The sequence below is a fragment of the Carassius carassius genome, chromosome 42 (genome assembly GCF_963082965.1).
Source record: "Carassius carassius chromosome 42, fCarCar2.1, whole genome shotgun sequence".
In the NCBI taxonomy this organism is placed as follows: domain Eukaryota; kingdom Metazoa; phylum Chordata; class Actinopteri; order Cypriniformes; family Cyprinidae; genus Carassius; species Carassius carassius.
The window spans coordinates 21,811,782-21,837,482 of NC_081796.1; the positions used below are offsets into that span (position 1 = coordinate 21,811,782).

Sequence of the window (25,701 nt, forward strand, 5' to 3'; positions counted from 1 at the left end):
TTTTGATTAACTATTTCATTATTTCTAAGGCGGCAAAATAATGTGTGTGCAGTAATATAATTTCTGTGGTTTTTTTGTTTGTTATTTTAATATAGAGATGATATGGGCCGGTTGCTCGTCAACATAATCAACTGTTTTAGTATAAATAGACAACTGCCTTTATTTGACATTTTATTTTTTTTCATTCATATTTTGAACATGATTATTCAAACGGTATGCAAAGCAAGTATTTTCTTGAGACTGACATAGATTCAAAGTTCAGCAAGCAATACTGTTTTTAAGCATGGCAGTTCGACATTAATATGCACATAATCTGTGGACAACAAAGGGACACCAAACAGGTCATTTTTAAATAGATTATTTTCTAAGATGAATATAATTAGTAAATAGATTTAAGCGTTTCATAATGAGTTTAAGAAATAAGTACTGAAATGTAGTCCTGTATTATTAGAGCAATTTCAAATTCAGATCAATTCTTAAAAAAAAAAGAATATTCCTTTGTCAAAAGATACTAAATTGATCTGTTTTCAGTGATATTTAACAAAATGCATCGATTTGTATAAATCTTCACTTAAATTTTATCCTAAAACCCTGTAATACTGCTTCATATTTCCATATAGTTTAGGGATATACAAACATTTCATTACAAGAAAATACAATATGAATATACGGTTCAAATTCTCCTTCTTAGACAAAACACTAAAAATATGGTTTATAAGTCTCCAGATACCTCGTCAAAGAGGAATCACAAATATGCATGAAACGGTACATTCAAAATACATTTAGGCATCTCGGCATATGCAGATTTTTTTCTGGATCAATAACAAAGTCACACAAGCAGCAGAAGCAAGTGTATATGCTGTCACAATTAACAGACAAGTGTAAGCATTGAACATTTTCTTACGTAAAACAGCTGCAAAGTGATCAGTGTCCATTTTTACTCATTGTTCGCAAACTCCCCTGCCTCCCAGCGCAGTGCCATGGCACTTTTACGTCGGCCTCCAGTGTAGGGTTCAGGAAACTAGTGAGAGGACAATGAAAGTGATTTAATTTTAAAATTGCTCTTTGAAAACATTTCTACAACCTCTCGTCTACCTAATATAAACAGTTTTTATCTTCTAGTTACAGATCATTTTAATTCCATATAGTAGATATATGTACTGTAACTAAATTCAGCTTTTAGTGTAACACTGCATATACACTCACCTAAAGGATTATTAGGAACACCTGTTCAGTTTCTCATTAATGCAATTATCTAATCAACCAATCACATGGCAGTTGCTTCAATGAATTTAGGGGTGTGGTCCTGGTCACGACAATCTCCTGAACTCCAAACTGAATGTCAGAATGGGAAAGAAAGGTGATTTAAGCAATTTTGAGCATGGCATGGTTGTTGGTGCCAGACGGGCCGGTCTGAGTATTCCACAATCTGCTCAGTTACTGGGATTTTTACGCACAACCATTTCTAGGGTTTACAAAGAATGGTGTCAAAAGGGAAAACATCCAGTATGCAGCAGTCCTGTGGGCGAAAATGCCTTGTTGATGCTAGAGGTCAGAGGAGAATGGGCCGACTGATTCAAGCTGATAGAAGAGCAACTTTGACTGAAATAACCACTCGTTACAACCGAGCTATGCAGCAAAGCATTTGTGAAGGCACAACATGCACAACCTTAAGGCGGATGGGCTACAACAGCAGAAGACCCCACCGGGTACCACTCATCTCCACTACAAATAGGAAAAAGAGGCTACAATTTGCACGAGCTCACCAAAATTGGACAGTTGAAGACTGGAAAAAAGTTGCCTGGTCTGATGAGTCTCGATTTCTGTTGAGACATTCCAATGGTAGATTCAGAATTTGGCATAAACAGAATGACAACATGGATCCATCATGCCTTGTTACCACTGTGCAGGCTGGTGGTGTAATGGTGTGGGGGATGTTTTCTTGGCACAGTTTAGGCCCCTTAGTGCCAAGTGGGCATTGTTTAAATGCCACGGCCTACCTGAGCATTGTTTCTGACCATGTCCATCCCTTTATGACCACCATGTACCCATCCTCTGATGGCTACTTCCAGCAGGATAATGCACCATGTCACAAAGCTTGAATCATTTCAAATTGGTTTCTTGAACATGACAATGAGTTCACTGTACTAAAATGGCTCCCACAGTCACCAGATCTCAAACCAATAGAGCATCTTTGGGATGTGGTGGAATGGGAACTTCGTGCCCTGGATGTGCATCCCACAAATCTCCATCAACTGCAAGATGCTATCCTATCAATATGGGCCAACATTTCTAAAGAAAGCTTTCAGCACCTTGTTGAATCAATGCGACGTAGAATTAAGGCAGTTCTGAAGGCGAAAGGGGGTCAAACACAGTATTAGTATGGTGTTCCTAATAATCCTTTAGGTGAATGTATGTTTTTATATACTTACTTGAAGATCATATGACAAAGCTGAACTATCCATTCTGCATGTTTTCATTGGAGATGAAGGGGATGATTTACATTTAATTGGCACATCATCTGAAATTAAAATTACAACCAAGAATGAACAGGTCATTTTCTGACATCTTATGCCATGCATGTGTTTCCAGTCTCAGTGATGTAGTCATTACTTCAGATCAATGGAATGAAAACAATTGTCTATTTCTCTGTTAACATGCAGTACCTGTAAACAATGAGCTGTCCAAACGGTTTGGAGACATCAGGAAGTGTTCCTTAGAGTAAAGAGTGGCCCTTTGACGCTTGAGTTCCTCTTCTCGCTGCTTCACCATCTTAATCTCCTCATCAACTAGAGATAGCGTACTCCTGGACCGCAGCTTGAAAAACGGGTTGTTGAGGAACATCTTCTCCTGGGTTTCCTCAGAGACAGAATTCAAGTTGAACTCAGATGCACTTCGAATGATGAGGTTTGATGTCTCCAAAATTATGACATTAGGGGTATCTTCAGGTCTCCAGTCAGCAGATTTGGAGGACACCATCTTTCCATGCCGTGGACTTGGAGGGAAAGGTTCTGGCTCAAGAATGATAACATTGTTGGCGCTCAAGTCTTGTTTCTTGGTTGGTGAGGAGGTAATGATGAAAGAAGGCGTCTTGTTGCTGAGAGATTTGGATAACCTTTCGTCGTCATCCTGGTCTTCAAAAATCTTCCTTTTCTCTTCGACTTCTTGGCATAGTTTTCCAGTGTTTAAGTTGGCAGTTCTCACCCTCATCTGTACACAGTCACTGGAGTATGATTTTGACATTCCCCTCTCACGCCTCAGCTTCTCCTCACGCTCCATGGTTAGGCGAATCTCCTTCTCAATTGGGGTCTCTGAGTCATCAAATGTTGATCTGTAACTAGAGTCATCCAGACCTGAATCCTCAGAGCAAGGGCTGAACTGGGTGTTCGCGTAATCCTCTACAAGCGACAAGCTCTCAAGGTCCCTCTTGGGCCTTTCGATGTTGCGGACCGGCGTATACATGAAACTGTGACTACCTTGGCAGGTGCCAGATCGAGTTTTTGGTGTGCTTGGATGGTGCGTCAAATTTTTCGTTTGCTCTTCGATCTCTAGCCACTGTTGGCGAGCAACTTTGAAATCCACATGTTCTGTGCTGACGTTCTCGCTTTTCATTTGCTGAATCACACAGTAATCTTTCGGCACCTTTTTGCTGGAATCAGACTTGACAGAATCAAATGAATTGCTCTTGTGGGTTGCTGAGCCTCGTCCAAGCTCCTCATCGTCTTCGGAAATCTTGGACAAGCCGTGAAACAGTGTGGAAGGACTGTAAGAGATTTCTTGCGGTTGCTGAACTGTCTCATTCTCTGGTTGTTCTAGCACTACTTCTCCCACTGGAACCTCCAGCTCTTCAGATTCCTTTAAAACGTCCTCAGAATTCTCTACTGCAGGTTTTTGAATAAAGAGTTCTTGTGCACTAAGCTCAAGGCTGTCAATGTAGTCATCATCATCTTCCTTATTTATTGAGGAAGAAAAGATGCTCCTCCATTTCTCTGTCTCCGTTTCACTGTCTGATGACGCTGCAGCAATTTCGACCTGAAGACACTCTTCTAATTCATCTGGGTCACGGCAAGACTCTGTGGAGACATCTGACAGAACTTCCTCTCGGATGTAGTGCGCAAGGATGGTTTCTTCTGGATCCTCACATCCAAAACCTTCTAAAATGGCTTCTTGTAAGTCTATACCCAATGAGTCTAACATATCTCCATCGTCAACATCTGGTTGGGGTGCAATGTTCTCCAATGGTTCCTGTCTTAGTGAATCCTGCCTCTTATGCATGGCTTCATTCTCATACACGCTCTCAGCACTTGACGGAGTGTCGGACATTGAAGAAGTAATTGACTCATTACGATAAAGTTCTTCTCGAGTGTCCTCCAAGACAAGCGCCTCTTTCGGACTGCAAACTTCTTCCAGATCATCAGCCTTGGTCTCTGTAGGAGGTAAGCCTGCTAAAATTTCAGCCACAACTTTTGTACTAATGCACTCTAAAACGTCAGCATCATAACAGACATGTTCATCTTTGTTTCCTGTGTCCTTGCTATCCGGTAACTCAGTCTCCAGGACTTCCATTTCACAGTCAATTATGTTTGCTGTGCCGGAGTTTTCACTTGTCTCCATGGTTACAGGCTCAGATAGGGACTGCAGCTCTGTATGCTCTGGATTCTCAGGATGAGAGCAACCTGCAATCTCTTCCAGTCTATCCTCCTCTTCAGTCTCCGCTGTAGCTCCCTGCAAGAGAAAAGATGACAAAGAAATTCAAAAGCAGCAAGAGAAATCTCATTTACCTAATCACCAAAACATTCACAGCATATCAAAGCTAATTTGCACCCACTCATGTTTAGTACAGATCTTATGTAATACATAATTTCCAAGAAAGTTTTTCAGGGCTTATTTTAGGGCTAATTTTTAACTCTGAGGGGGTTACCTGAGCTTCAGCTGATGTGGCTCAAAGCAATATTCTGAGTTTAAAATCTGCTTGACTGATAACTTTCACAAATCTTTTTAAACCACTAAAAGATTTTTAAATGGTGGCATATACAGTATGATTGCATTCTACGCTGAGTAATTTATTTCTTGTTCTTTAATGTCTCCATTTACAATTCTTTTAAATTTGAGGAACAAATGCAATTCTGTTGTTAATTTTAAATACGTGGCACATTGTTTCCCAAGCCTTACAGTAGCCTATATCCACCTTTTTCTTCGCAGAAGTAAGCCTATGGGTGAGACTTCTGGATTATTAACCGCTAGAAAATAAGAATAACAATGTGCCGTAAATGGTAAAACTGTTTACACTACAAATTAGTGTGTTCATAATTAAAATAATACATTAAAATAATATGGTAATCCCACCAATGTGCAATATCAAGCAGCAAAACAAACTTGTACATCTAAAAATAACTGGACACAGATGAGACTGGAAGCTAGATCCACTGAATTTACAAATGGCCATGCCCATTTTTACGGCAAGAAAAAGGTGCATAGTAGGCCTACAACAAACATGGTATCAGTTAAGGTTAGTAGTAACCTACGTGTGAGATTGCGATGATGCTGCAAGTTGTTCTGTATCACTCATAGACTGCATAAAGTATCACTATAATAACAGACTAATGAGACCCCTTCCAGAGGGACTGGACTTCACGTTTTGATTCACCAAAAGACCAGACTCTAATGAATCAATGGCATTGTTTGGAATTGGGCTTCATGTCGAGCTGTATTTTTGTGATTCTCTAAAATGAACTGGCTCATTAGTCATTCGTTCGAGAAGTAGACTTGTTTGTTTCACACTAAAAATAATGAACTTCTAAACACGTCAAGCAACATCTGTTTTTTCCCTAATGTTGAGACTCAAATATAGAAAGGCACCATGTTGTAATTGCACAGCACTTAAAAAAACAGGTTAGTTAAGTGTTAGTTTCATTCTGCATAGAAATTCTTACCTTTTGAGCTGAGTCTGCCAAATCGCACCTTTTTACATCTGTCTAGTGTGAAAGGTATTTTTAACGTGTAACATTACATGCAGGAATTTGAAATTAACCATGGCTTCTTTGTGTAAAATATGCAACCCTCTATGGGATTATTCCAGTTTATAAGAAGAAAGAGGAAGCAACTGTTTACTATTGCGCTGAATCATTTCACGAAAGTGGGTTATAGTAGGCAGAAATAAGTAGATTTATTATATAAGACTGCAGATTTGGCTGTTCTCATCAAGCATGAAACTTTTGTCCCGCAGTTAATCAGCATAGGCTCTGGATCAGGAAAGGAAGAGGAAGAAGAGAATCCCTTGATGGTGGAATAATCTGAACATCCTCAATGACTCCCATTGACCTCAGGTATTTTTTTTTTTTTTTTTTCAATTTCTATACATATTGAGAGGGCATGTTATGTGAGAATTAACAATCATTCACACATTGCATGTCGTTATTTGTCTTGTCTTGTTGATGCACCACTGCAGAGCGTTTGATCATGGCAGCGTGGTTTGTTTTCATGGATTTTTCTGATCTCATTCGCACCAACTGCCAAGTGCCAAAGTGATGTGTGATCTAAAACTCAAACTCTTTCTGACAGACAAAATCAGCTGCCATGGGTATTGGAAAGAGATTTTTTTTTTTCCCTCAGAACATCAAAACCACATTTACACACTTTCATGCTGAGCATAACATGATATCAGTGCAATATGGAAGTTTTGCTGAAATCAAAATGCACAAATTGACGGCACCATTCACAGATTTCACAAGCAGTTTATATCACTTTGAGTTAAAATACTTTAGCCGTCTAGTTGCTTAATGCCTGTTTGGTATAATTACCACCACTGTGTGAAAGTGTCCAAAATCTTTCAAGCGGCATGCTAATGCGTCCACTAAAAACAGTCAAAATTATGTGAAATTACCATCCACTTCAGCGCCTGCCCATTTCACCCCAGTCAAGCTACACAAAGGTCATAGCCTCATGAAAATGACAAGTGGTAAAGTGTTGACTACCATGGCAATACCCCCCTACACGACTCCTCCTCTAGCAGCTCAGCTTGTGAGAAAACTTAAACACACTCGCACTCTCTCCGTCTAAGCATTTGTGTCTTGACAATCTGTATTACATAAATTATTCAGTGACAATAACATTTGCATTGAAGGCAGGCGGCGGCACCAGCGTGCCCCAGTACCTACTGTGAGCTTTATAACAGGAGCCAGAAGGAGATCATCTCCACCTTGCCAAGAAAATATTTTCAGTTAAGCCCGCAAGCACTCTGGGCTTGAGTAAATATGTTGCGGATGCATGGATAGGAAGTGAACTTGGCTTGATATGGGAATTATTGGCAAAAAATGTCATTGCGAGATGGTCTGATGTCACTGATGTTGGCATGAGTGCACCCCAGGGCATCTTCCTGTTACAAATGCTCAACTCTGATTGGTCACTCAGCGTATTTCCACTAACAGCTGCAGTTTTGGCTTACTGATCAATAGGTGGTTTGTCAATGAGGTCACGAGTCACTTTCTGATGGATTTCCTGAAATGACTCCTTCCAGGAATCAATGTCATGGGGAATGTAACATTTGGAAGCGGAGCTATCACTAATCAATACAATCCAGATATACATTTTGAACTGATTCAATATCAAATAGTTGTGTGCATCATTGTGTGAGCACAGGCCATTTAAAAAGGAGCATTTTAGGCTCAAGATTGTTCTATTCAGAATGAAATAATAACCTGCGTAGAGCATCAGAGTAACAGGTGCTGGGGGGCCAGAGCGTAGGTGGCCATTAAGACATATTGACTGGCACTGAGCCCTTGGACATGGAAAGGCAACGTTCTCAGATGAGAATAAAATGTCACTATGTGGCATGAGAGCACTGCAGACTGAGATACAAATGTCTCAAATGGAGAATTTTGAGAGATTTATCAACTTAAATGGAAAAATGACTTGAATGGTGTTTGTTTTGTTTACAAAAGACTATTAAAAATTAATAACATGTACTTTTTGAGAATTTATTTTGCGAAGTTGCTTGTAAAAAGTGGTTTTAACACAGCAAGAGAATAAATATTAATAAATGTATTTAAATGAATTATAAATAATAATTTAGAACTTGACATATATGATATATGATGTGAAAAGGAATATTAAATATATACTAAATATATTATATATTGTGTCTATTGTAAAAAAATTTTATATAAAGAAAAAATATATGAGGCATTTAGACTTAGTGTTACAGTTACAATGCAAAATCTCTCTGTCTTTCTCTCTATATGAATGCAATTTAATCAAGAGAATGATCCATTATAATATATTAAACTTATAGTGAATTTTCAGGTACTAAATGTGGATTCAGTTTATAAAGGAACATACCTGATTTTAAGTTGTATTATAAGCTATTATGAATACTGGGTTTTATGAATACATTTATGCATAAAGCCTTAGAAAATGTTACCCCTATTTTTGCCGACATATTAATAGCAGGTCATGTGGCAGCTCTCTACTCTTCTCTGCATTAATGGGAGGGTGAAATGGAGCAGGAGACATTCTCATCTGTAATCATTTCCAAAGAGGATCCATCCCTGTCTCACATTTACCCCAGGCGCACACACACACGCCTCCACTCACCCACGCGGACACTCTAAAACACACACTCACACACCCACCCACACACATTCACCTGAGAAGCCCAGTGCTGATGTTGTCTGACAACATCTCAGACCTTGTGTTCCACGTTTTCTGAAGTGCTTGAGGATTGTACAAGCAGCCTGGGATTAATTAAACTGTCACAGCTTCCGTTTCTCGTGTTGTTTCACATTTTCATGCTTCAGGGTCACATAAGAGAGGATGTTCATGAATACAAGCCCAAAATAATGAGTTTAATTGATATGACTTGTTATGCCAGCTCATAAAAAATGTAACAACATACATACCAAATATCAATGCAAATACTTTTTCGATCTTATTTTTCACATCTATGATGCAACAATATAAGTCTGATATAAAATACAGTATATGTTTCAGTAAAAAGAGCAAACAAAACCTAAATCTCTCTAAAAAAAAATACAAACTGCAGATAGAAACCTATCACCCCATGCAAGTGTACACACACTCACACACTTGTTTACACAAAATCAAGTGTCTTTTGACCAAATTAGCACAGATCCAATGAGTTTAACATCTATTTGTCATAGCATCTCAATAATATTACATTTTTTACAGCAACACAGAAAAAAAATAACAACAGCAATCCAACACAAACTCCTTATAAAACCAACAGTGTGACACCTGACACCATATTAATTTTCATAAAGTAGAAGTCTGACTATTCATAAAGTTCTCTGTGTCCTACCTTGTTGTGATACGAGCAGAGAGAGGACAGGGTACGTTCTCAGCGATTCTGTCTTGGCTGAAGCTCTGCTTCTCTGTAACCACAGAGACTGCGACTTACTCTGAATGTACCAGAAACAGCCAATAGCTGAGCAGCCTCAGCCGTTCCAACACACGCACACAGTTGCACAAGGAATTTCTTAAAAGCTTTCTGTCAATCAAGCATATTCTCAAGGTTTCATGTAATGGGTTTCTGATCTTTAGAGAAACTATCGTAATAGGGTTTATGACTGTCCTCTCAAATACCTGCCCCCTGCACTGACACAGTGGCAAAGTTTAAGTGACTCAGAAATAAAAATGCAGTTGTAAACACTTGTCACTTCTTTTAAACCAATTTTGATGTGTAGCATTTAATACTAGACTGTAAAAAAATAATACTATTAATCGGTATTTTTGTCTTGTTTATATCCAAGCAGGACAAATTTACCTGCAAACCAAAATGTGTAAATTATTAAAATGTTTATTTAATAGAATGCAACTTGTTTCCTAAATAAAACTTGTTGTAGAGAATATCTTAAGTTAAACTCTAAATTAAATGTATTGTTTTACCCAGTTGAGTTTAGCTTTCTCTTTCTCTAAAAATTTCTAAACTTACGTTTTGTGCATTTAAAAAATAAATAAAGTAAATGCATATATATATATTACTGTTTTAATGGTGCATTCATTTAAGTCACCAGATATTTGCCTCTGCATATGACAAGTTTTGGGAGGGAGTAGTTTTTTTTTTTCTTTCCCTGCTTTTACCAACAAACAACATAAATGAACAGAACAGTCAGCTGAAGAACATTATGTACAAAAATGAAATAATGAACAAATGTTGTTTTGGCACTCAAATATGATTCATGCCATAACCATGTTTTTTTTTTTTCTCAGATCAGTCTCTCAGTCCATTTCATCCTCCTCAGGCAATACATGATGTCGAAATAGTAATCTTTCTTTGAAGAGGTTACATGTATTGTCCTAGCTGAGACATTTTCATTGGCAGCGCTGTGGAGAGGACAATTAGAATAATTCAGTTTAACCACACCGAAATAATCTGCATGCAGGTGGTTAGTTCATTTCAAGCCAATCAAAATCATTAAATAAATGTTTTTTTTCTGTGGTCTGTCATTAGAGAGGGTGATGTGATTGCAGTTAACACATTCATCCTGCACTGGGATGCCAAAATCAGCGGATGACAAAACAAAAAATGAATATGAATATGAAAAATGAATATGCAGAACGTTGTGGATTTAAGCATTAATTTTGTGCCTTACGTAATGCAAGGCAAGTATTATTACATAACACTCTCTTTAGCAGATGTTATGAAAGACCTCATGAGCAGACACAGCGTCTTAAAAGCAACCAAGGACAAAGTGCTCAATTAAAGCTGATGGATGGGGAAAAAAAAGACATAAATACCCTAAATCTCACATTACTGTTCTGTCGGAAACTGCTGAACCTATAATGAAACAAAATAAAAATGGTGTGTAAAAAAATTAATAATGGTTCTGAAAGATATCTAAGAAATCCATTATGTTTTATCAACCATTACACACATTTACTATGGTAACTACTGTATAACCTCTGCCTATACCGTAGAAACAGTGTTACCACAGTTTTTACAGTTTCAGTTCTAAATCTTGTTGTGTTGCTCCAAAAACAGTCAACGTACTAACAAAAAAGTAAGACAGTAGCAAGTTAAAACGTCAAGTCAAGTGTAAATTTATTAACTTTAGTAATCATACAAGACAGTTGTTATAAGACAAGCAGTACGTTCCACTTCATGCATGTCATGGATTTTTCCAAGTGTGGATACTTCAAACATGAAACCCTGACAAAATATAAAGAGAAGTGGACCACTAGGTGGAAGTAAAGTAGCAGTAGTTTACTTGAGGAGACAGGTGCACTTAAGTACTCCTCTGACAGATATTTTAGTTATAGTCTAGTATTTTTAGTGGTCTGGCTGTCAGTAATGTTTTTCTTGCTTTCTTAAAGTTACAGTATGGTTCAACATCAGTTAAAACATAACTGTAGGTACCATGAACGAAGAATGAACATTTATAAAGCAATTACAGTATTAATGGTTTATTGGTAACTCATGTTTAACCTTAATATATTAACTAATGTTAATTTACACTTAAAATGTTCCAAATGAATTGGCATTAGTAGAACGATTCACCAAGATTTATAAAAGGTATGAAAGTGGTTGTTCATGTTACCCGGTGCTTTAAAGGGATAGTCCACCCAAAAAATGAAAATTCTGTCATATTCTACTCAATCTCATTTAGTTTAAAACCTGTATGACTTTCTCCTGTGGAACACTATAAAAGAACACTGGAGCCAACTGACTTCAGTTGTTAAGACATTTCTCACAATATCTTTCTTTGAGTAAATAATAGTGAATAATGGTGAGTAAAGCCCATTCACACCAAGGATGATAACTATAACGGTAACAATAACTATTAAGTTTAATCATCGAGTCCAATTGCTTTTTTTTCTCCAGCTGATGAATGATAAAATCATTGACAGCCAATCAAAGTCCATCATAAATTAAGTGAGCATTTAAAGCAGCAGATGTGACATAACAGCTGAAAGTTATTATGCATTGGTGTGGATACTAATATAGTTATCGTTCTTGGTGTGAATGGGCATTAAATAATAACAGAGTTTTCCATTTTGGATGAAATATCCCTTAATGTTAACATATGGAACCTTATTGTAAAGGGTTACCAATAACTCCAAGAAATGCAAGGAATTAAGAAAAGTTAGTATGGAATTAGAAATAAAAGTGTCTCACTATTTCAATGGTACCTCTTTCTATTGGGTCTTTGGTTTCATTTCCAAGCATCTGTTTTCCAGAGCTGGAGGTTCTGATGGCACCAGGTCTGATCTCAGAGCGGTACACCGTACTGTTGGGTTTGAAGATCTTGCTGTGGTAGCCTAGAGGGTGGTACGACAAAGGGGGGTCTTCATCTTCATCATCACTAATAACTACCAGTTCAGCCTGGATTCCTTCATCTTCCTCATCAGATTCTGCATTTTGATGATAACCCATGAAGATCATGGTAACAGGTTCACCAGATTCCACCTCAGGAGGGAGGAAGCTCACAAAGTTGAGACTAGAGTCTTCCTGTGGATTCAGAGGGGAATACCGTACAAAAAAACCCAGCCCGGAGTCTGCTGTTGGAGTTATTTGAAGCTGTTCCTCATACTCTTGTACGGGAGAAGAAGCCGGGCTCATCCAGGTTATGCCGCTGTATTCGCTATTAGCATATGATCCATTTTGAGCCAGTTGGTTGGTACCCAAATTCTGGTTGGTTTTAGTGGTTAGAAGGTAAAGAGCTTCTTGTTTGGTAAAGTTCTCAGCCTGAAAGGGACTCTGGTTCTTGTTGGGCATCTGAAGGCCATGAAGGCTGATGTAGCCTCTTTCTGTCCTCTGAGGGCTTGTAGGTCGACTGAATGGGCTGGAAAACACTGGTTTGTGATATTCCACATCTGTTGGGACTTTCTTCTCTGAGGCTTTCATCAGAAGTTCCTCTACTTCAAGAGGGCTCATCTCATTCATGTCACTCTGGGAGTCCTGTCCATCAGGTGGTAAAGCATAGACAGATTTATGCCCATCATCATAGACTTTGATGCCTTCTTGTTTGAGATCCAGAGGTGTGATAGTGGCTGTGGAGAGGATGTGACTCTCACCGGTGCGGAGATCTTTTTTCACACTGATCTTCATGGTGTATGTAGCTGAAAGAAATAACACTGTTTAACACAAACCAAATAAAGAAATAATAATAATATTAAAAAAGGTTGGATCCATCATTTGAATAAATGTATAGATGTTTAAATGTTTTTCAAAAAATATGTTTCTTACTATATATTTGCCAAGGCTGCATTTATTGGAAACAAACAGTAAAAACACTAATATTGTGGATTATTATTACAATTTACAAAAAAATTCAGCACCATTACTCCAGTCTTCAATGTCATGTGATACCTCAGAAATCATTATAATTCTGATTTGGAGCTCAAGATACATTTCTTATTAATATTAATGTGGGAAACAGTTGTACTGCATGCTTAATATTTTTGTGGAAACCATGCACTTTTCATGGTTCTTTGATGAATAGGAAATTAAAAAGAACAGGATTTCTTTGTATTCTCTATATTACTTGAATTATAGTTATTATAATAAACATGCTTAAAAATACCCCTTACCCGTGGTAAAAACACTGTTACACATGGCCTCTTGTGTCTTATTGCTTAAATAAAAAAAATAAAAAACTATAATCTTGCAGTCTATAGCTGGACACAATATCCTGTTCAGCTGGTGATATTTTGATTATTGGGCCTCTATCATAATTCTATGCCATGCTCATAATTACAGTCACGGATAACATCTTTTTTCCTTTATTAAAAAATGAAAACACCATTTAGATTCCTTGAATTGCTATAATTACACAAGTGGACAGTTTGATGACACGTTTGCACTGTCTAAACACCCTGACATATTTGTGCAATATTTCAGCTGCTCATTAGATCAGCTAATAGTCGATGCTGTAAACAAAAGCCTTTGATGAACCTTTTTTTTCTTGATCCTCAACATTGTCATGTTTAGCTGGTGTGACATTTCTTCTCCTGGTTTTGGGAGTAAAGCACTTTGGGACATCAGGTATGGCCGTGTAGATGTATTGGACTGGCTCTGCAAGAAGCAATGTGTATATCTGTTGAGGAAGTGTCATGGGAAAGAATGTTGTACAAACAGCAATATAGCAAAAAATAAAAAAGAATTTTCTTTACCTGGCCGGATATTTGCGTTTACTTCCTGCAGGGAAATACAGTCATTTGTGTAGTGCCAAAAGTGGATTTGATGAAGAGATAAGAAGAACGAAACCAAGTTTCATACAGTACAAAACACACCAGATCACATATCACGCAAACCGATCCCAACTGGCATCAAGACAATTTTATCTTGACGTCAATTTGAAACCGAGGGGCATCTTCACAGCATGCTGCAATGTAATAATTTCCCTTGTTCCCAACTCAAAAGCTGATTCAATTTAAGTGGCTTGGTGTTTTAATAAGCGGTAAGTAGTCTCCAGGCCTGTTAAAGTGATTACCCAAGCAGTACCTTTATGATTTCCTCTGGAGTTCTCTCCACCTCCTTCAGTTGTTTCAGAAGGATCTCCTCTTTTGCAGAAAGCTCCAGCTCTTTTGTCTCCAGAACTGCAATTTCCTGCTCTATTCTGGAAAGATGAAGACAAGTATTTATGTACATCATTTATACACATATTAATATTTTTACATTTTGTACAGTTGAGCTTAGTTATATTTATACTAAAATATTAATTGGAAATATTTTTTTTTAACTGAAAGGCATAAAACATTGAAACATATCTTATATTACATAGACAAAAATAATATTTTTCAAAATATCTTTTTTTGTGTTTTACAAAAGATAGTGTGTTTATACAGGTTACAGGTGAACAGTTAAGTAAATAATGACACAGTTTTTGGGTGAACTATACCTTTAATTTTATTGTGTGCAAACAATTTGAATTTATAAAGTTTCCAGAAATCCTGATTCAGACCCACACCAACATGTTGGAGTCTGGTTATTGTTTATTATTTCATTTAATATTAGCTTGAATAGGAATTGTACTAAAACATGATTTGAGAAAAAAAAAAAAAAAAAGCAAGATTATAACATAAATGGTACCTAATTCACATCTCCAACCCATGTGCTGACTGATTGACTGATTGTATGCCATAATAACAAAACCCAAATTTGGGCAAAAAAGTCAGAAACTGTCTAAAGTAGACTGCTTTCATGAAAGTCACTCTAATAATGGCACCTCCTTGTGTAATTTTCAGTATTGTTCAGTCTTTAACGTTTCTTATGACATGTGCAGAGAGCTGGTGACACAGAAAATTGAGTGTTTAGTTTCAGAGTTTCAGAATGATCTCCTTCATTCATGTTTTGTTTGGGGCCATGAACCTATATGTCAAGATAACTTAGAGGAGATGACAAGCCTCCTCTGTCCTATAATTGTGATTCTCTTCAGATTGCTTTTTTTGCTCTTTATCCACCTGGTTTAAACTGCAGCCATCATATTGTGGAGTCTATTTGTCAAGAGAAAGCTCTTTAGAGATTTGAGTCCCAAATCGATTTTAACAACTGCTTGAAAGCAAACTTCCAAAATAATCATCTAAATAAAGCTCCACAGGGAGAAATCAGATAGAGAGTTTGTATCTAAGGCCATGTATGGGAGCTTAAGAGAGCTTAAGCTTTTCTTGGTTATTTTGTCCTTTTGTTGAGTTGGTCATCATTCCTGCTTCAGGTATGACCTCCTGCGTTATGGTTGTTGTTGTTTTCCCCAGACAAAGCTTGTGGTAAGTCGACAGGCTCTCACTGCTAAGGAGGGTTGTGTAAGTAGACAGTTTATGTAATACTGTGAGTGAGGTCTGTCTGTCTAACCATCGGCTAACAGTGAAAGCCCATCACAGTGGTTAAATAAGAATAATCCAATTGCTTCTTTCAGTCAAGAGGAAGCTGTGAACCCTGCACACCATTACTGATAGAGTAACAAGTGAGAGTGAATTTGTGAGATGTGAGAGTACCTGTCGATATTGCTCTGCAGGAGTGTAGTCTGCTGCTGGTTATCTTCAGCCTGGGCCTTCACAGATTCCTGTGTGCTCAATCCGTCCATCAGCCATTGTTCTCGTAGAGTTTTTTTCTATTTGTTCAAACAAAGCGATAGCATCTTGCATCAAGCCAACTGACTTGTTTTACATCACAGTGTTGTAAATTAATATAATAAAAACACAAAATGCAAACACCATCTGTTGCAATCATTTATTGGCCATACACTAGATATCTGTCAGATATATTTGAAAGATATGAGATATTTTAGTATTTTCAAACATTCATTCAATTATTCAAATATGAATCTACTAATATTTATTATTCTATTTTTTTATAATACTTATCTTAACATATTGTTATAATAATTATATATTTTCTCTTTAAAAGTTTGTGTGTGTGTGTGTGTGTGTGTGTGTGTGTTTATATATATATATATTTAAATAAATTATTTATAAACAATATATTTGTAATTTAATTTAAATGAGATAATAATATTATAGTATTACGAAAAAATATTATATACAAATAAATAAATTCATATCTATAAGATTCTATAAGATTATACTATTATTTTATTCTACATGATATTTAACTAAATTATTTATAAACAATATATTTGTAATTTAATTAAATAGGATAATATTATTGTATTATGATAAAAATTATACATAAATACATTCATATATCCCTTATATTATTATTTTATTCTACATTATATTTAAATCAATTATTTATAAATATATTTATGATATATAATATATAATGATATAAAAATAAATACCTTCATATAAAGCATTCCATCTATTTTTTTAGTGTGTGTGTGTATAAATATTATAAAACAATAATTATATAATGATTATTATTATTATTATTCAAAAGAATACATACTTTTAGATATTGTAGTTTTAATTTCTCTTCTTCAATGTTTCTTCGTTTCTTTTCTATCTCCTCTCGAATTCTTCTCTTGTCCTGTTGAGAAATCAGAGTCATATTACGTAAAGTAAGAAATATCCTAAACCTTTTTTTCTTTTACTTTGAACCTTTATTCTTTTCTTGTTTATTTTTGTGGAATTTGTCTTGCTATTAAGACAATCAAGGATGCTATAGAGAGAAATAATAGTCTATTTGAGAGAGAGGCTTTGCAGCATTATTTTTTAACAGCCTGATACTCACTGTTATAGCCTGTAGTCTCTCTCGCAGCAGGGCTTCTTCCTCCATTATGATCCTAACGTAGAAAAAAACGAGAGAGAGAGGTATAAACAACCTATTCTTGCTAACAACCCAACGTCAATGTCTGTCTAGTAGACTAAGAACAGGTTGGTAACAAGCTGTGATTGGTAAGTGTGGGCTGGCATGAGAGAAGTTTTGGTAGGGGGTGACTTTGCCGGTAGGCGTCAGAGCTGGAAGAAAGAAAGGAAGTGCTGCTGGGGGCTCTTTCACCCACTATCTCTCTGCCTGAAGATAAATGTGAACATAAAAAATTGAAGCATGTGTTAGTGCATGTTGGTTGATGGTGTCCATGATGTGATAGCTAAGTCATTACTGCCATAGCTGGCATGTCACTCTTTGACACTTCATGGGTCAGATATATCCACGTGGAGTGCTTTGTCTGGGACAGTGTAACATAATGTCTCTTGTCAATAAATAATGGATAAAGAGCCTGACATTGCTGCGCTGTTAAAGAGACAGAACAAGCCGGGGTCATTTAGTTTCTGACTAACAGAAGTGGTTGTGTTAAGTGCTGACAGTTTTTCATGTTTTCCTGATGTCATTTATAAAAATATAAATATTTAAAAGTGAAGTCTGGAATTGCTGCACCAAATGATAAAAATATCATTTTTATCAAAAATATAATTTTATTAAAAATAGTTGCACCAATTGGAAATGCAATGATTTTTACATTTCCTGGAGAAAATGGTACTTGTCTGTAGCAGATAAAGCCGCTATAAGTTTATGAACAAACTGGTAAAATTTACTTTGAAACAATTTTCACTTAGAAATTGCTAGTAATGTAGACAAATAATTACAAAGAAATTAATTTTGATTTATTAAATAAATTAGAATTCATGCATTCGCCAACACAACTATTGATGTTTTCCAAACAGGTTTCCCTATTGCAAATACGCACAAAAAGTATTCTCGTAGCTTCATAATTACGGTTGAACCACTGATGTCACATGGACTATTTTATGGATGCCCTTACTACCTTTCTGGTCCTTGAACATGGTACTTATGTTGCTGTCTATGCAGGGTCAGAAAGCTCTCGGATTTCATCAAAAAATCTTAATTTGTGTTCCAAAGGTGAACAAAGGTTTTACGGGTTTGAAATTACATGAAGGTGAGTAATTAATAACAGGATTTTCATTTTTGGATGAACTTTACCTTTAAATAATCTCTGGTGCATGAAGAGCAAGTGCTGAGTTGATTTATTTAAGAAATTAAGCTCAATACAGTCAGACAAAACATTACAGTGCTTTATAAATAACTGGCTTGTACATCTGTCCAGTGCAATATTGATGTCATATACCATGAATTTCATTCAAGGCCATTTCTCGAATATTTGGACTTGCAGAGCAAATGTTGCTGGGTTAAGAATAGCCCGCTGAAGACAGACCTCATCCCCCTTTGTACAGAAATAAATACATATACCCTCTGCTGCCACGGGTGGGCTGCAAGGTTGCATGGCGTTCAAATTACAACATGCAGTTACGAAACATGACAGTGACAAAGCTCTCTGGGGCCAAGAATAGAACATGATGTCAAAAAAAAAAAATGTGATATACAATTGTACCCCAAAGGTGTTTTTCCTCTCATGTTGAGATATTTATAAAAAATATTTTTTATATTGAAACAGGAAACTTGTGGCGATTTTTGTTTATTTTGTTTTATTATTTCCCATAAGTTAATGTTTTCTAATAAATCTAATTTGTAATGCAATGTCAACTTTTAGGTGTACACTAACATTAGGGCTTGAAAGCTAACAGATATGAGCAAAAAGCCTCAGATTAAGATTTCAAGCATTTCAGATCTTTTGAAAAACATCAACTTGTCAATATTGCTATCTATATTTCCTGGTTTGTGCCCTGTCTGGCAGCTAAAGAGTTCAAACAGAGAGGCCATTGCAACATGGACAGGGTAGGTCACATGTGGCCTTTGGTTAAATGTCAAGCTTGTGTTCTGTTCCTTTCTTAAACACAAACCGTCCTGAAGACATGTGAAGTCGTAGATGAGGGTCCATGTGTACAGGCTGCCCTGAGTGTAATAATGCCTGCTCATATTGCACCCATCTGCTCTGGTTAGTAACTGTACACCTAACAAACAGATCTACAACCAAGCGAATAAAAATGACATTTCCCCTGAGGACGCTGGTGTTCACACACTGATAGTGACCCATCAACTCTTTAAATGTCTCAACACTTACCAAGATGTTTTACTAATATGAGGTGCAGCTTAAGTAGTGTATGGCAGAGAGAGATGCACTTACAGACATTAGTGCATCAGGTTTTGTGAGAATGTGCACTCAGAGATGTCCCTGTCTTCACATACTTACCATTTAACACTTAAAAAAAATAAGCATCAGGATTAATGTCACGATCATTAGATGGAGTGCCCATGAGCTTCAGTAGAGGGCACTCCAGTCAGGACCATTCCACCCATTCACCACCAGTTGTCACTTGGACACTAGCACCTCTCAAACTGTTGCACCACACCCGAACTACATTACCCATGAGTCACTGCATCACAATCACCTTGCCACACCTGCACCTCATTCATCAGCCAATTTCCTTGCCACACCTGCACCTCATTTACACACACACATAAAAGCGTGTGTTTATTATTCCTGTGTTTTGACCTTTGGACTGTTTATTCCGACTCTGATTCTCCGCTGCCTGTCCCGATCCCTGCTTGTTTCTGATTACGATTCTGGTTATCCCTGACACACCTGACGCCATTCCTGATCTCTGCCTGTATGACCATTCTGTATAATAAATGCTTCATATGGATCTGAACGCCTCAGACTCCTTGTTACAATTAAAGGGTAGCTTATATTTAGAATCAAACAAATATTTTTTTATAAAACTAGGATGACCAGAGACATAGTCACTTAATGCACAAAACCATTATATATATATATACACACATTTTCTGCTTTCAATAACAAATACTCTACATGATATTTTTGGACATGGTACCATGGTAATACTGTGTTTTACTGGACAAGAACAAGAAAAGGAATTACAATACCAATTTAAAGTTTAGACACTATTATTTGGGCTACTATTTTCCAGTAATGAAGCTGAAAACAACAAATGTGTGGAAAGTTTTTTTTCTCCCCTTTTGATGTTAATATACAGTATCACTTACTAACAGGAAATTTATTATTAATTACTAATATTTTAATTTTTTAAATCAAAATTAAGTAATTAAAGCTATAAAACAACAAATGAATGTATGGGAAATAAAATAAAATAAGTCATTCTATAATGCATAATTTTTTCTACAAATTAATTTAATTTGTCAACTTTTAGGAGTACACTAGCAAAGATGCCACCAAAGCTAACAAATATGCACTAAAAGTCACTAAAATAAAATATAATAATGATAATAATAATAAACTTAATGTAATGTAAAATAAAGTAATTCTATAGTGAATGTTATTTTTATTAATTCTTTAAATAATTTAATAAGCATTTATATCATGGTTTAAGATCCTTAGAAATGCCTAAAATTGACTAGTTGTGTACTTTGAACCATTAAGTATATTAGTATTTCTATCTGATATGTCATTCTACTGTCCATAGTACCACCACACTATAGGGATGGTGCTACAAGAAATTTCCAGTGAGAGCAAGTAGTGTGACTCAAGAGATTTATCCATTATAGTAACAAAACAAACAAAAAATATTGTCTCCATCTATGTATGATGAGAGCTTTAGTTTCATTCATAGTAGAATAAGGCGCTCACAGTCACAGTTAGTTGTAGTATTGTGGCTCTACAGAGCAGGTCAGGGAACGGCTCCTCGCTTCAGAAGACATTTACCTGCATTTCATCTGACCTCATTCTCTATCCTGCTGCTGTCCCAACTCTAAAAATACCACCTCCGGCAATGCACAACAATAAAGTAAATTCTTTGTGCTTTATAATGACTTCAAACTGCAATTTTAAAATTTTAATTTTTACATTAATTTTATAAGTGCAGTGTTTTAAAAATGCAATAAATCTGAATAAATTATGCCTGTGAGTGGGAGGATATTATTAACACACAAACAAACACCCACATATTCTTCTGCATATAAATGTCTCCCGGTTTATTGTCCCAAAGCACTCCAGATCCACAGAACTGGAACTTTAATTCCTGCATCCAGGTTTCTGATGCATTATTATCATTCCTCTCTGCTTCAGTCAGCTCAGATTCCAGCAGCCTGCCAAGGTTCACTGAGGGAATTAAGACGCCCAGTGTGGCGACAAACAGGAGAAGGTCATGCTGGTTAGTCCTGCCCACGCTGGTTCTCGCTGCAGTAGAATATAGTGTCTGTCACACAGCTGGACTGGCAGTGCAGGCTGAACGATGAGATATGGGCGAACACTGGCCCTAAACCCCTCCTCATGTTTGACCGTTTGAGGCCCATCAGCAATACATCATTTTATATTAGTAATTCTAGTAATTCTAGCTGTTAAGATATCTACCCCTCTCCTCCTCCTCCTCCTCCAGACTATGCAATCACTTTCTTTCTTCCTCTCTTTTTCTCTTTCCATCTCTCTGATTGCCTGACTCAAGCCTCACAAGCAGGTACCCAAAAAAAGTACTGTATGCATTTTCTCAAATAGTGATAGTATGAGATGGCAATACTGATAATGTACTGATAATATATATGATATGATATGAAATATAAGATACGATATATGATATATATGATATATATATATATATATATATATATATGATATATATATATATATATATATATCGTTGGAGATTGGACAATATTTGGTCAATATACAATTATTAGTGCAAAAAAAAAAAAAAGAAGAAAATCGCCTTTGAGGTTGTCCAAATGAATTCTTGGCAATGCATATTACTAAAAAAAAAATCGATATATTTACGGTGGGAAATTTACTAAATATCTTCATGGAACATGATCTTTACTTAACATTCATATTATTTTTTGCATAAAAGAAAAATCTATCATTTTGACCCATACAAGGTTTTTTTTTTTGGCTATTGCTCCAAATAAAGTGTTCCCGCCTTTAGATTTTCTATGATTTTCCCAGATTTTGCTAATAATATGATAAGAATTTTAACAGTTGTTTTATATAGATTGTACTATAATTTCTAGCCATTTCTATCTTGAGCATAAGTGAAAAAGGGAATTAATTTTAAAATGTAAAAGTAAAATTTAATTGGACTTTCAGATATGAATGATTTTTATGCCTTTTTCATTTTAAAACAACAAAATGTTTTTTATGATTTTCAGATATTTATTTTTACACGTTACATTTAGAAAAAGCATTTATAGAACATTATGTTCTATAAATGTAATTAATTAAAGATATGAATTTATTACCTTTAAACATACAAAACATGTGTTCACTATATACAGTACAGTATATTTCTAATATATAATGAAATAAAATTATTAATATATTATTAATATTATTCCTTTTCATGGCTTTTACATTTATAGATGTTTTTAATCAAAATCTTTTCTCTTTTTGTGATTTTCTATTTATTCATGTAAACTTTAAAAAAAAATATTTAAAAGTTATAAATGTCTATAGTGGATATATGGTTAACTTTTTTAATTACTTTTCAATTTTAGGAGGAAAAAAATATCCAGAAATTTCTTTGACTTACCATTTGATTTATTTTAACGTCTTGCTTTGTAATTTTCCATTATGTTACCAGTTTTTTATGACCAGGGGATCTCTGTATATGCTATGTAAAATAATTAATAGATCTCATGTATTTACATGGCATTCATCATTACAAATAAATCCATGATATTCACTGTACCACTACCATGTCTAAAACCAGGGTAAATGCATGGTATTTTATAATTATGGAATTACCATAAAATATTCTATGAAACATACTATGATGACATTCAGTACATCACAGTACAATTTAAATACCAAGTCAAATGAATATAGTAAACAAGTAGTGCCATGGTATTTATCAGTACCGTCAATGAAACATAGTACGACCACAACTTTAAAATCTGTAGCGCAATAACAAAAAAAATCCTAATCCTGCTGTAATCACAGCAAACAGCCTCTCAGCCACAGACAGACAGATGAGAGATCAAAGGTTTGACGGTGCATGATAATACTGATCAAACAAGCTCTTCTAACCACCCGACCTCCCTCACTGCCTCATAAGACATGACCGACATGTCTAACAGACAGCTAGTAATCTGCAGTCTCTAATCTAATCTCTAACGGTTTAACAGTCAAATCCCTGGGGTCTGCACCCCACAGAATTCATGTGCCCACTTCCTGTTTCAAAACATTCCCAAGTAATGACAGCCAAATGTGTTATATTTAATGAATAATTGAGATAAAACCCGAGATATGCATTAGTTTTCAATAATTCAATTATTTTGCCTACACCACAAGTACATGTGTTTATCTCAAACCATCAGAAAAGGTTTCAACCTTAAAACTTGTTCGTGTAGCAAACTACTTCCTTACACCATCAAATCTGCTTATAAACAACCCAAACTGCTGTTACTATCTCAAAACTTTGTAACAATTCAAAAAGAATGTGGCAGAATGATATGCAATGTAATGCGGTCAACAAACCTAAAACTAAATCAAAGCCCTGCAGTATAAAAAGCATTACATTGCTCTCAGGAATATTTGATTCTGATTGCAATATTCTGCTGTCAAATATTTTGTATAATTACCATAAGAGTTTAAATCGACTAGTCCAGGTAACCGATTTTTCTTTTTTTGGAATATGCCAAACAGATGTGTTTAATGTCTTGTTAAAGTCAGCTAGTTGCTTTTTACTAATGTGTTTAAAAAAAGACCGATATTTTCAAGATATTTCAAATTTAGATTAACAAAACTATTCATTTGGGAAATTTTATGGCTTATGAATTTTACATTTCAACTTATATAAAAAATATTCACTTGATACTTCTGATGTAAAAAAAAAAAAGTATTAATTTTCAGTACTTTTTCAAGAAGTTTAGTGTATAGTGAATGTCTTTAAAAGTAATAGTAATGTCTATGGTGGATATAATTGTATTACTTTTAAAGATTATTATACATTTTCATTACATGTTAAAAATATTACCAGGTTTTATGTGACCATGGATTTTTCAATCTTTTTAATATGTACACCATTTAAAAATGACTCAAATCAGATTGGTGGAAATTTCTTACACTTGTGTTAAAAAGTGTTATGTAACACTTATGTTAACCAAATTAAAAAACACACTTTTTTGAGTTTACATAGTCATGCTTTCTCTCATCTTACACTGGTCTCTTTATTTTTACATAATAAAATAATTTCAACTAAAATAATATATTTTACATTTATTTATAATAATAATAATAATAATAAATGGTAATTAACCTCATAATGAGTCAAAAAATGTACAATCAACCAGTCATCGTCACAAAATAAACCACTCCGCTACATGTTTGGGTCCTGATCGTCCTGTCAGAATTAATTTTAGTGTAATCACCAGTTCACTTAAACGCTTTCAGCAAACCATCGGAATGTATAAAATGAGACAGACGAGATTTAGAGGTAAAACGTGTATGGAAGCAGTGTGCTAGAATAATCACATGCAGTCTGATTCATATACAGTATGTGGGTGGAAGAGAGAAGCACAGCCTCTTTCTCTCCTCTCTTGTGGTTTTCCATGTGCGCACCGTTCACAGGTACGAGCCTTTACAAGACTTCCTGTCACTCTGTGCGGTCAGCTGAGAGAGATGGGGTGTCCCCGGTGAGGGTGATACCATCTCAATGACGCCATAAGCCTCCTGGCGCACAACAACAGTGAGGGTCTAAAAGTCAGACCCCATTAAATCAGTTGACAACGGCTTTACAGATCTCCTGTCGTCTAGTCAGGACGGCGGGTAAAAAAGCAGCAGGCTTAAAGGAATTAAAAGCTTAAGAATCACTGACACACAACAAAACATAGTTACTTTCATTCAAGTACAACACCATTGAACGAACCGGTTAACCAAACATAACTCTTCCAAGTACTGTCAGAATTTTAAGTGACAAGCAGCTAATTACAATTTAGACAGATTATTTTGTTTTATTAAGCTGAATAACACTAAACAGGCAATATTTAGACAGACACACACTAAAAAGGAAGGGAACGATACTCACTGGTTATCTTCTGCTGATGCTTTTAGTTAGATGAGAAGAATTCAGTCCGTTCATTCCAGCATGTTTGCATGTGTGTGTAAGGAGTGTGTGTGTGTTTGTGTGTCCAAGTGCAGTTACCGTAGGCTGAGGGTTGATCCTGTGTTACCATTCACTGGCAGGCTGCCCCTCTTGATATCTCTCTCTCTCTCTTTAACTCTCAGATTCTCTCGCTTTCTATCATGCTATCACTCTCTTTCTTCCTCCTCCCTTCTTTTCATCCTCTCTCTCTCTCTCTCTCTCTCTCTCTCTCGCTCTCAGGCTGTCAGAGCTGGGCTGCTCTGCCATGTGTTAGCCCACGTACAGCTGCAACACAATGTGCCCACACACACACAC

General features: G+C 35.9%; 1 protein-coding gene across 5 annotated transcripts; it reads right to left on the reverse strand.

Annotated features, from left to right (window-relative positions):
* Positions 1–158: 158 nt before the first annotated feature.
* On the reverse strand, positions 159–25,701 carry LOC132124189 (palmdelphin-like). Of its 5 annotated transcripts, none has more exons than XM_059535090.1 (10): positions 25,447–25,701; positions 25,330–25,348; positions 17,150–17,201; positions 16,865–16,945; positions 15,952–16,067; positions 14,462–14,576; positions 14,131–14,155; positions 13,913–14,032; positions 12,134–13,077; positions 10,003–10,341 (listed from the first exon to the last, which is right to left on the reverse strand). In XM_059535090.1, exons 1-10 carry the CDS (start codon positions 25,475–25,477, stop codon positions 10,330–10,332), a joined length of 1,515 nt encoding a protein of 504 aa, XP_059391073.1. In that variant the 5' UTR covers positions 25,478–25,701; the 3' UTR covers positions 10,003–10,329. The 5 variants fall into 5 exon arrangements, with proteins under 5 accessions (XP_059391068.1, XP_059391069.1, XP_059391070.1 ...); XM_059535088.1 differs by having other exon boundaries at positions 12,148–13,077; positions 25,447–25,700; XM_059535085.1 differs by lacking the exons at positions 10,003–10,341; positions 12,134–13,077; positions 13,913–14,032; positions 14,131–14,155 and adding exons at positions 159–1,021; positions 2,433–2,521; positions 2,667–4,725 and having other exon boundaries at positions 25,447–25,504.